At 39.0% G+C, this 13,197-nt stretch overlaps 1 protein-coding gene across 1 annotated transcript in view; it reads right to left on the minus strand.

The window, feature by feature from the left end:
• Positions 1 to 757: 757 nt before the first annotated feature.
• Positions 758 to 13,197, minus strand: part of OTUB2 (OTU deubiquitinase, ubiquitin aldehyde binding 2) — a 54,504-nt gene continuing 42,064 nt past the window's right edge. The window contains exons 6-7 of the mRNA XM_069086063.1: positions 5,408 to 5,602; positions 758 to 4,226 (exon numbers count right to left, since the gene is read on the minus strand). Coding sequence (XP_068942164.1) covers positions 4,017 to 4,226; positions 5,408 to 5,602 — 405 coding nt within the window. The 3' untranslated portion in view covers positions 758 to 4,016. The remainder of the gene's footprint in view (positions 4,227 to 5,407; positions 5,603 to 13,197) is intronic.

Below are 13,197 nucleotides of genomic sequence, written 5' to 3' on the forward strand. Positions count from 1 at the left end.
TTATAGATGAGGAACTGAGACAAAAAAGGTTAGGTGACTTGCCCAGGGTCACACAGCTAGGGAGTATCTGAAGCTGGATTTGAACTCATGAAGATGATTCTTCCTGAGTTCAAGTCCAGTGCTCTATCCACCTAGCTCCATGGGAAGCAGGTGCTGTTATTACCCCCCATTTTACAGATGAGGAAACTGAGGTATAGGTTGTGATTTGCCCAGGGTCACATAACTAGTAAGTGTCAGAGACTGGATTTGAACTCAGGTCTTCCTGACTCCAGACCCAGTGCCACCTAGTTGCCTAAATGTTTTTTAAGGTCATTGAAAAATTTCCTCCCACTAGTACTTGATCTCTCACTGACTTAGAAGCAGCCCTTTGGATTAGAACAGGATTCTTAAGAAGCAAGAGTAAAACAGGTGATTACAGGGAGTTGGTTTGTTTCTCTCTTGCAGTTTGGAGGAATGGAAAAAGGACCACATAGGTGAAATTACTCCGCAACATACTGACTGAGGGTAAGCACCATTTAGATATCATCCTGCCTGGGACAAAATACATAAAAACATCTTTCCTTTTCTCTGTCTTGTGTCTATCTGTACAACTGTTCCCTTATGTGTGACATGCAGATTATGTGCCTAAATTCACAGTATAACTTCTAACAGAGAACTCACATCCAACATGTATGCTAACACTAAAAAAAATTAAAATTACACTGCTTTGAGATCTGATGAGACGACTAAGTGGCGGACCGTAGAATAACATTCAGAGTTTTTAAATACTTCAGCAAATCAAGTATTTATTTAGATGAACCAGATCATTTGGCTCCCTTTGGCTGAGGAGGTTGAATACAATGCTAGTCTGTGGAATGGGCAGAGAAAAATAATGTTGGAAGATCCCATTAATAATAATTGATAGTCATTAAACATTAAGCACCCTACTATGCGCCAGGCACTGTGCATCCATCAAAGGATGTTTTTTTTCCCACTACCTGAGGTGGTTGAATACAATGCTAGTCTGGAATGGGCTGTGAAAAATATTGGAAAATCCCATCAATAATAGTTGATAGTCCATAAACATTTATTAAGCACCCTACTATGTGCTAGGCACTGTGTATCCATCAAAGGATGTTTTCTGTCACTACCACAACATTTTAACATACAGATCAAAGCATTGATGTCCAGAAAACAGGGTACAGCAGTTAATATGTAATTCATGGATCAGAGTCCTGTCCACTGTGACAAACAATCATTTAAGTTCCTGTGCCATGATTTTGCAAGTGTTGATTGAACCTGAGCTCCCCATGTGAATTCAAACAAGTTTTCATTTACTTAAGAAGCCTAATGTCTTTAATGAAAGTAGAATGTTGTTTCAAACAAGTGTTCAAACCTTGGCACTACACTTGTAAACAGTAAACTTTGTTTTTTAAGCAATGACATCAACAGTAGCACCAACAGATCCCGAAAATCCCTTTAGAATTGGAACCTGAGAGAGGAAGGCCAGTAAATTTAAGAATTGGTGAATTGTCCTTTAATGTTATCTGAAGTCTCCCTCTTTCCCTTCAGAAGAAAGCAGAACTGTTAGCTCTGCCTATCAGAAAAGCTGGTGTTTTCAGTTGGTTGTTCATTCTCACCTTGCTCCCCAATCTCCCCCTGCTTATGTTCCCCACCCCCCCTTCCTCAGCCTAGTTTTCTTCTTGGTTGTATAAAAAGTGGGACAGGAAGAAAACTTGACAATTACCTATGATTTCATAGGATGTAGAGTTAAAAACAAACAAAAACAAAAACAACCCTGTGAGATCCTGGCATGTAACCCTTTCATTTCACAAATGAGGAAATGGGCCCAGAAGTGATTTGCCTAAGGATATAAAGGAAGGGGCAGAATCTGAACTCAGTGCCTCTGACTTCACATTTAGTACTCTTCCTACTATTGGCTTTGGAGGTTTTGAACCCAAATCAAACCCCTTTTCTTAAGGGCTACCTGCAATTTACAGGAAATATGAGACCCATGTAATCACTAGAGTCTCTCCTCAGGGAGCTTTAGTGTTGAAATTTGGTTTATCCTATGCTGTTACTTTTTTTTTAACTAGCATTTTATATAGCACCTACTCTGTGCCAGGCACTGTGCTAAACACTTTATAGATATTCTCTCTCATTTGTACAGTCCTGGGAGGTAGGTACTATTGTGATTTCCATTTCATAGCTGAGGAAACTGAGGCAGGCAGAGGTTAAGTGACTTGCCCAAGGTCACATAGTTTAAGTGTCTGAGGCTGGATTTGAACTCAGGCCTTCTTGATTTCAGGCCCAGCACTCTATCCAACTATACCAGCTAGCTGCCTCCTCACCATTTTTCATTGGTTTGCTTCAGTGTCCTAAGCCAGAAACGATAAGGGTACTCAGGGGAGCTGGTCAGGAAGACACATAGAGCTAGACAAATAATATGCCTGATTTCATCTTTTCTCAGAATCTCAGGATTTGTCCTTGTTAGTACTTAGAAGACTGTCTGGGAATGATGGTATTTTAGGGGTACCTTAGTGAAATATGTAGGGCATTGGACTGAGAGTAAGGAAGACCCAAGCTCGAATCCTAACTCAGACACCAGCTGTGTGACCTTGGGAAAACACCATTCAATTTCTTTTTAGTTTCCTCATATGTAAAATGAGAGCAATGGATGTGATGACCTCTAAGGGCCACCATAGGATCTACAGTCCCAAGCTAATGAGCAGAATTTAGAAACAAACCAGATTCATTCTCAGTCGATGAGGCTGTAGCAATGGGGGTCTCTTGACTCAATCTTCCCTGGAAGTCTGGGTATCTTTGGGCCCAGTGAGAGCACTCTTCACTGTACTCGCAAGCTGATTTTCAAATCAAAACAGGCTCATTGCTGAAGAGGTAAGGAAAGTCTAACTTGGTAGACTCCACCACAAGCCCAATTTATTTTGTTTGTACATAACTATGGTGGATGCATGCTCAGTGGATCCTCTTGACTCAACCGGCCATTCAGCTTAAATAAAAGGTACAATGTCAGACCACTAACCAGTCAGTGGGAAGAGCTCTGGCTTTGGCATCAGGAGACCTGGCTGGGTTTACATTCTAGCTCTGCCCTTTTTACCCCAGGCATGTCATTTGACTTTTCTGGGCCTCAGTTTTCCCATCTGTAAAATTCCAAACCTTTTTTGTATAATGGACAGTTTTGGCAATCTTGTAGAGCACACAGACCTATTCTTGGAATAAAACTAATGAAGGATGGATTGAAGGAAATGCTAAATTTCAGTGAGAGGTTAGTGAAAATAAACATGTAATATTTTTCCTCATTCAAATTTGCAACCTTCCCTTCCCCCCTCCCCCAGATCTATCTATGGGCCCAGGATAAGAACTCCCAGATCCCATAGTATATAATTTCAGGTAGGTGGTCCTTTCAACGTTAAATCCTAAACTGATTTGGCTCCAATAGGGGCTCTAGCAATCAAAACATTATATGTAGAAACAATTTTCCCTGTCTCTTGTGAAGGATTACCTTTGGTGAACAGCTGTAGTCCACATAATATTAAGAAGTGGAAAAATGAGATCTTCCACATCTGCTTACTCACCCACCCTGCCCCATTTTACAGATGCAGATACTAAGCTCCAGAGGGCCAATGATTTGTTAAAGGCTGGGCATCAAGTGAATGGCAGAGCCAGGATTCTGACCCAGGTCTCCTGATTGCTGGTCAGATGCTCTTTCCTCACAACCATTTGCCCAGTCAGAGGTGGAAAACATTTGGTCCTTAGCCAAAACAAACACTATTAAGTTATCAGAAGTCAGTCAATGAAAGGTGATCTAGATGAGGTAAAAAGCAGCCTTTCTGCTGGTTAATTGGTATCACCCAACACAGAACCTGGAGACCAGCTTGTAAGTGATGTGCCCCCAAAGGCTGTACATTTCCTTCTAGCTAATGAAACATCTAAATCATTAAAAAAAAAAAAAAACCCAGAATGCTCTATTAGAATGTAGTCCTGTCGTTTGACACTCTACACTGAAGGGCCTAAAATTAACCCACTTTATCGGCTGCATAAAGTATGTTGTAGTGTGATGTTTTATAAAGTAGATAAACTGAAGGGCAGGCAGCCTCGGAAAATACATGGTGGTTCAGTGCGGTGTCCATTTCATCCACATACTCAACTTGAAGGGGGATGTTCAGTGCCTGAGACAGAGCTGTAATCTGAACGTGGTCGCACTCCGTGGCCATTGGTTCCACTTCCTGTGAGAACCAACAAGAGAACAGTGTTCAAAAAGACAGGACAAGAGATTAGGGGGATTAGGAATGGGTTCAGGGGTTTGATTCCCCAGTAAACTAAATCATAAACTAAATCAACACTGCTTTATCCCATCGACAGACGAGTCCACACTGCAGCCGATAATATATGTCCACCCAGTCATAGGAGAAAATTAGCACTGTGTGAGATATAAAAATGAATTGCCAAAACCTATACAAGATAGGGAGAAATAACTACATATGAGCTTTAATGAATAGCCCAGAAAATAATAACGATAATAGTAGATAGTGCCCTGGGACTGGAGTCAGGAAGACCTGAGTTCAAAGGTGGCCTCAGATAACTTACTAGCTCTGTGACCCTGGGCAAGTCACTTAACTTCTGTTTGCCTCAGTTTCCTTATCTACATTATGTGGATAATAATGGTACCTACCTCCCAGGGTTATGGTGAGGATCAAAATGATTGTAAAATGCTTAAGAGTGCCTGGCATACCATAGCAAGAGTTATATAAATGTTGCTGTTCAGTTGTTTCAGTCATGTCCAACTTTTCATGACTCCATTTTGAGGTTTTCTTAGCAAAGATACTGGAGTGTTTTGCGATTTCCTTCTCCAGCTCATTTTACAGATGAGGAAACTTGAGACAAACAAGATTAAGTGATTTGCCCGGGGTCATATGGCTAATGCCTGAAGCCAGATCTGAACTCATGAAGCGTCCAGGTCTACCACTATATCTATAGCACACCACTGAGCTGTCTTTAAAATAGGCTTTTAACTGTTAAAATTTTAATAAACGTGTTATTTTTTGATTGCATGCCAAACTCTGTATTAATCTGCTGTGACAGATAAACAGTATAAATAAGAGAATTCTTGCCCTCTTCTCTCCGAATCTCAGTTTCCTTACTAAGAACACAGAATATTAGAACTGGAAGGCGCCTCCATATCATCGGAGGCCCAGAGGCAAAGTATGTTGTTCAAGGTTACATAGCTAGGCAGTATCAGATTCAGGACTCAAATCCAGTCTCCCTGACTCTCAGGAGGTCTCTTTCTTCCCTGAGAGACACTGAGGGCATAGGGGCAGAGTTCTGCCCAGGTCTGCCTTTGGATGCAAGTAGTGACCACAGCTGTATCTAAGACTCCCTCAACTGTTACTAGAGGGGGTACACCTACTTGAGCACAGAAGTCCTTGACATCCATCTCCTCATCAATGAAATGCCTGAAAAAATCTGCTCGGTTCTTGATGAATGCAGAGGTGAGAAGCCTAAGGAACTGAACGATTCGATCCGAAAAGCTCTGGTCATTGAAAACCTTCAGCAAGTTGGAAACAGAGCCGTCCTTCTCCACCATTTCAACCAAGGTGTAAAACTAAGGCCAGGGTAGTTAAGAACAAATAGAACACACAAGAACTCATTATTCCTGGACCTAGGCTTTTCTTTTTCAGGTTCTTGAGTTGATGAATTATAATAACCTCTAAGTTAATAATAATTATTATATAATACTATATTATTACATATTCAGTTATTGCGTTATATGTTATTACATATGATATAACATGTTAGATATTAATTATATTAGTCACAATAACCTCTAAGTTGAAATTATTATGTATTATTACATATGCATTATTGTATTATATGTTATATATTATATAATAGTTATATAACATGTTATATAAAATTATATTAATCAATCTCTAAGCTGCTATTATTATATTGTTACATATTCAATTATTGTATCATGTTATTACATATTACATATAATATATAGTTATACAATATAACATGTTATACATTAATTATATTAATCATAATAACCTCTAAGCTAATATTGTTATATATTATCACATATTCAATTATTGTTATATTACATATTATATATAATATAGTTATATAGCATGTTATATATTAATTATATTAATCATAATAACCTCTAAGTTGATATTATTATATTACATATCCAGTTATTGTATTATATGTTATTAGATATGACATATAATATAGTTATATAATAGAACATGTTATATATTAATTATATTAATCATAATAATCTCAAAGCGGCTATTTCCTTAGAACAAAATAACTGATGAGTTAGAAAAACTTTGTTATTATTTCAGGTCTGTCCAAAGTCACACACTCCAGAACAACCCCCACCCCCAAACTGTAGATCAGTCCTGGGTTCTGAAGACATTTGAACCTAGTCACATGCTTGTTCACTAATTATGAAGTCATTGGCTTCCCAGAACGTTGAAATGGGAAGGAAACTTTTAATACAGAAATATTGGGATTGAAGGGACCCTACAAACTGCAGCAACTATCATATATTACATATGAGGAAACTGAAACCCTGAGTGGTTGAAGCAGTTTGGTATAATGAAAAGAGTGTTGTTAGGTTGGAGTCAAAAGATCTGGGTTCAAATCCTACTTCTGACACTTATTAGCTGTGTGACAATGGGTGGGTCACTCAAACTCTGTTTCCTCTTCTGTAAAATGAGGATGACAGTACCCTATCTTCACAAGGTTATTGTAAGGATTAAATGAGATCCTGTGTGAAAAAACAAAACAAAACAAAAAAACCTTGTAAACCTTGAAGACTTATATTAATGCTACTATAATTGATTCCCAGAGTTTTTTGTTGTTTAGTCATTTTCAGTTGTGTCTGACTCTTCAAGGGTCTTCTTGAGTTTTTTGGGGAATTTTCTTGGCAAAGATACTGGAGTAGTTTGCCATTTCCTTTCCCAGCTCATTTTACAGATGAGGAAACTAGACAAACAGGGTTAAGTGACTTGCCCAGAGTCACATAGCCAGTTAGTGTCTGTTGCCATATTTGAACTCAGGAAGATGAGCCTTTCTGACTCCAGACCCAGCACTCAATCCATTGCACCACCCTGTAGCCCTTCCCAGATCGCAAAGCTAGTGTGTGTGGTATAGACAAAGGCAACCAGGGGCTCCTAATTTAAAGTCTAGTATTCCTTCTACTATAAAATGATTCAGGCCCCCCTCCCCTGCCCAGAAATAGCAATCAGTTTAGAAAACTAGGTTTTTGGGTGTTTCTAAGCCCACTTCCTTGGAAGCAAATATCAAAACTTCAATAAATATTTATTGTTTACTGCATGCAGCACTCTCTGACAGACTGCCTTAGGAATACAATTGAGATAATAATTCTTGCTTCATGGAACTTACATTTCCCTCTATGGACCTCGGTTTACTCATCTGTAAAATGTGATTTCTAAGTTCCCCAATAGCTTAAGTCCTTTGATTATTTACACACACACATACACATACAGACACACCCACACCCACACCCACTCATTGATAGGGGCAGCTCAGGGGAAGAAAATCAGAGAGAGAAGGCCTTCATGAAACTGGCAACATGTAAGTTGAGATTTGAAGTATGGGCATGAAGTCAATAGGCAGAGAGGGAGAGGGAGAATATTTCAGACACAGAAGCAGTAAAACCCAAGGCAGGAAAGGAGAGAACTGAACTTGCTTGTTTGAGCTATGGCCAACTAGCTGTGTGACTGAATTAGTATTTCAGATACCAAACACTTCTGAGGAGCATATATGTCCACATTCTCTACTGGGCACTATTCTGTTCCCCACAACTGGTGGGGTGATTTTGAAAGGCTGGGGGACTTGGCCCCTACCCCCTGGGGGCTAGAGGATGGGTATGGGAGAGAAGAGCAGAACACACTTGGCAGGAATAGCCAGTTTTTGAAAGTTAATGGGTAATAAGAGTAACTTTCAAAGTGAATGCTTTATAGATTTGTGAAAAAAAAATTTAAAGACTGCCATTTGGGAAACAAAATGAGATATGTCTCTAAATATTCCTTATAGTTCTGATATTTGATATCTTAAGGCAGAGGCATAGCCTACAGTGTGGCCCAAGTCAGATTAAAATATAATTGAGGAATATTTAACAAAATAAATTAAAATACAATAAAACACAGATAATGTTAACATGTAGTTTTCTAAGTCAATATGAGCTCACGAGGATCCTTATGTCGTTTAGTGGTCCCTTTTTCTATTTTAAGTTTTTAAAATAATAATTTATTTTTAGTTTTCAACATTCACTTCCAAAAGATTTTGAGTTTTAAATTTTCTCCTCTGCCCCCACCCAAGATGGTTGCAATCTGATATAGGCTCTACATATACATTCATATTAAACACATTTTCACAGTAATGATGTAAAGAAGAATTAGAACCAATGGGAGGAACCTTAAGAAAGAAGAAACAAAACAACAAAAGAAAAAGAGAGCATAAATAGTATGCTTCATCTGCATTCAGACTCCACAGCTCTTTCTCTGGATGTGGATGGCATTTTCCATCATGAGTCTCTTGGAGTTTGTCTTAGATCCTTGCATTGCTGAGAGGAGCTAAGTATCAAAGTCAGTCATCACACAATGTGGCTGTTACTGTGTACAATGTTCTCCTGGATCTGCTCATTTCACTCAGCATCAATTCATACAAGTCTGTCCAGGTTTTTCTGAAGTCCAACTGCTCATCATTTCTTATAGCACAATAATATTCCATTATATTCATATACCACAATTTGTTCAGCCATTCCCCAATTGATGGACATCTCCTCAGTTTCCAATTCTTTGTCACCACAAAAAAGAGCTGCTATAAATATTTTTGTACATGTGGGTTCTTTTTTCCGTTTTTATGATCTCTCTGGGATACCCATCTAGCAGTGGTATTTCTGGGTCAAAGGGTATGCACAGTTTTATAGCTCTTTTGGGCATAGTTCAAAATTGTTCTCCAGAATGGTTGAATCAGTTCACAACTCCACCAACCACACATTAATGTTCCAGTTTTCCCCATTTCTTCTCCAACACTTATCATTGTCCTGTTCTGTCACATTAGCTAATCTAATAGGTGTGAAGTGGTACCTCAGAGCTGTTTTGATTTGCATTTCTCTAATCAATATTGATTTAGACCATTTTTTTCATATGACTATAGATAGCTTTAATTTCTTCATCTGAAAACTGCTTGTTCATATCCTTTGACCATTTATTATTTGGGGAATGACTTGTGTTCTTATAAATTTCACTCAGTTCTCTATTTTAGCAATAAGGCCTTTATCAGAGACACTGGCTGTAAAAATTGTTCTGCTTCCCCTTCTAATCTTGGTTGCATTGGCTTTGTGCAAAATCTTTTTAATTTAATGTAATCAAAATCATCCATTTTGCATTTTACAATGTTCTCTTTCTCTTATTTGGTCATAAATTCTTCCCTTCTCCATAGATATGACAGGTAAACTATTCCTTGCTCTCCTAGTTTGCTTATAGTATCTATGTAAAGATCTTTATATCTAAATCATGTACCCATTTTGACTTTATCTTGGTATAGGATGTAAGATGTTGGTCTATGCCTTGTTTCTGCTATACTAGTTTCCAGTTTCCCTCGCAGTTTTTGTTAAATAGTGGGTTCTTATCCCAGAAGCTGGAGGCTTTGGATTTATCAGATAGTAGATTACTATAGTCACTGACTATTATGTCTTGCATGTCTAACCTGTACCACTGAACCACCACTCTACTTCTTAGCCAATACCAAGTAGTTTTGATGATTGATGCTTTAAATACAATTTAATATCTGGGTACAGCTAGGCCACCTTCACTTGCATTTCTTATCATTAATTCCCTTGATATTCTGGACCTTTTGTTTTCCCAGATGAATTTTGTTACTGTTTTTTACTAGCTCTATAAAATATTTTTTTGTAGTTTGATTGATATGTTCTATTTGAATTTGACATCATTTAATGTCTCTCCCAGATCCAAATTTCTATAGTTCTAACACTTAGGATCTGGAAATTCCTCTCTACGTGGCCCAGCTGGTCTACAGGCTGTGGTAATGTGATGTCAAACAAGGTACAGGTCAGAAGATGGAAGATGGGGTGAAATGAGAGGCTGTCTGTGTGTGTCAGCCTGAGTTTCAGGCCCAGGGTCATAGGATGGTAGATTTACAATTAGATTATAGAGATAATTTAGTCCAACTGCCTCATCTTATAACTGATAGAACTGAGGCCAAGGAAAGGGAAGCTGCTTACATAATAAGTAGCAGTGCCAAGATTTGAACTCAGATCCTAACATAAAATACACTTTGGGGTCCTAAACTATGCATCAACTATAGAATATTTTCCCTCTTTCGATTATTCGCTTCTTCCCATGTCCATAAGGGAAATGAAACTTGGCTATATATAGGAGAGTATAATGGTAATGGTAATTTGAAGATCTTCCCTTAATAGGCCTAAGGGAATTTGGAGATCTTCTCTGCACCTTAATAACCCAAATGTAATCACATGGAACCTGTAGTAGGAGGGGCTTGCTGAACAGGTGGAGGAGGAAGGGTGGAGCAGAGCCCAGAGGAAGCGGGCAATCATAGCAGAGCTGAGAGAGAGAGAGAGAGAGAGAGAGAGAGAGAGGATGCAAACAAGCAGACAGCTAGACTTTGTTTGTGGAAAGGTTTTGGGATGGTGTTCCTCCCTGCATTGTTATGGTATACAGATTTCTTTATTGCTATGATGAACTTGGTTTTCTGGTGTTGGGATTTGGCTTTCTGGTGTCAGAATAAATGTTTTGCTTCTGTCTTTTATATGGAGAGTCTGTTATATTCTGCAATTCAGAACTATGCTGGTATATTCATAGTTGTCATCGGTGCTGTGAATATTGCCTTGGTGATAGAGAGAGTCTCAAGATTGCCTGCATCAGACTCAGAACCTTATCATTCCCCTTCTTTAGAATGTTAACATATGGCAATTCTGACTATAAATACTCTCCTGGACCCACCAGGTTTCCCCAGCTCTCTCAACCATGGATGTGCTACTGAATTTACTTAACAACCCTGGGTCATAGGGTTTGCTAAACATGGGGGGAAAGGATGGAGAACTAGGTGCATTCCAAAGTCAAAACTTTTTTTTGAGACAGGATCTGTGATTTCCTTTGGGTAGGATGCTCCCACTGACAAATTTTCTCTCCCAATGTAGACCACCACCTTCTCTGCAATGTATAGTATTAGTTGTCTGGAACACTGAACAGCCAGCATGTGTCAAAGGTGGGATTTGAACCCAGGCCTTCTAGACTTGGAGGTCAGCTCTTTATCCACTATGCCAACTTGTCTGGTTTTTTGTTGTTGTTGAGTCACTTTTCAATCATATCTGACTCTTCATGACTCCACATGGGATTTCCTTGGCAAGGATACTGGGGCAGTTTGTCATTTCCTTCTCTAGCTCATTTTTTGAACCTAGGAGGATGAATCTCTCTGACTCCAGGCACAGTACACTTTAGCTGCCCCTGCATGTCTTCAACCACAAACAACCACCACCAAAAAATGGGTTATCCATGTTTTTGGATCATCTCCATTGCCACATTCACATAGGCAGCCTATGCCCTGCACATCTTTGATCAACTGGTCAACATACACACATGATTGTGTATGCACACACACACACACACACACTGTACCACATACATACACACCATACATACCACACACACACTTCAATTTCCTTTTGTTTAAAGTAGAGAAAAAGGACCACTCTCAGGCCTCCTTTTTCATATTTCCCTCTGCACTTAGTAAACCTAAGCCACAAATCATGATTTTATCTACCTCAAGGTATGTTATAGTGGAGATAATATGCTGTCATGGAATGGGCACTGGACATTCACCTATATGACCTGAGTTTGAGGTCCAGCTCTATCACTTGTCTATGAAACTTAGTTTCCTCAATAAAAAATGGGGATAATATTACTGATATCTCATAGTAGCAAATATACTTCTCTTTTAAAATGTGAGCAGTTTTTTTTTGTGGTAGCTAAGAATTAGAAATTGAAAGGATGCCCATCAATTGGGGAATGGCTGAACAAACTGGTATATATGATTGTGATGGACTATTACTGTGCTATAAGAAATGACAAGAAGGATGATTTCAGAAAAACCTGGACAGACTTACATGAACTGATACAGAGTGAAGTGAGCAGAACCAGGAGAATGTTGTATATACAGTAACAGCAATACTGTATGATGAAGAACTATGAATGACTTAACTATTTTCAGCAATACAATAATCCAAGACAAACAATGAAGCAGATTATCCACCTCCAGAGAAAGAACTGGTATTGTTTGAATAGAGACAGAAGCATGCTATTTTTCACTTTGTTTCATTTTTTTTCTTCAAGTCTTCTATAAAATGACTAATATGTAAATATTTTACATGATTATACATGTATAACCTACATCTGACTGCATACCATCTCAGGGTGGAATGGGGTGTGGAGGGAAGAACAGAATTTAGAACTCAAAACTTTAAATTAAAATGTTAATAAGAAAAATAATGCAAGCTGTTATTGTCTACTCTCTAATCCCATAGAACACATTATTGACTATTTCAAAAACAGGTGTGTGGGGGAAGGGAGAGAATGGAATAGTCACCCTCCAAAAGCCCCTTTGGGTTCCATGATGACTGAATTGAGGTGTTTAGGGTTCCATGATGTGTGGAGGCTCCCTCATGTCCATAAATATGGAATGGGAACACAATAAATGCTCCCCTATTCCTTGGGCTCCTACTTAGAAAAGGAATACTCAGGTAATCTGGGGCTTTGGAGAGGGGGAACTCACAATAAGGAGGAAAAAGTAGGTTTCAGTGTAAGCTATCTCTCCTTCCCCGGCCTTCACCAACTCATGCATTAATTGAACTAATTATTCCTCTATGCTGATAATCAAGATGATAGGCCCTACAGACCAGGGTTTCTGATGGAAGGTTCCAGGCAGAAGTATCTAATTTCAGAATCTCACAACTTCAGACATAGGCCTGTCCAAGAGAATAGGGGTCGTTAAAGATAGAGTCAAGGTCACACTTGTAGCCGACGTGGTGGTGGTGGTGGTGGTGGTGGTGGTGGTGGTGGTGGTGGTGGTGGGGGTGTGTGTGTGTGTGTGTGTGTGTGTGTGTGTGTGTGTGTGTGTGTG

The sequence above is a fragment of the Petaurus breviceps genome, unplaced genomic scaffold (assembly GCF_028583685.1).
Source record: "Petaurus breviceps papuanus isolate PSGF00001 unplaced genomic scaffold, PetGlider_PUasm1.0 177, whole genome shotgun sequence".
Classification (NCBI taxonomy): Eukaryota; Metazoa; Chordata; class Mammalia; order Diprotodontia; family Petauridae; genus Petaurus; species Petaurus breviceps.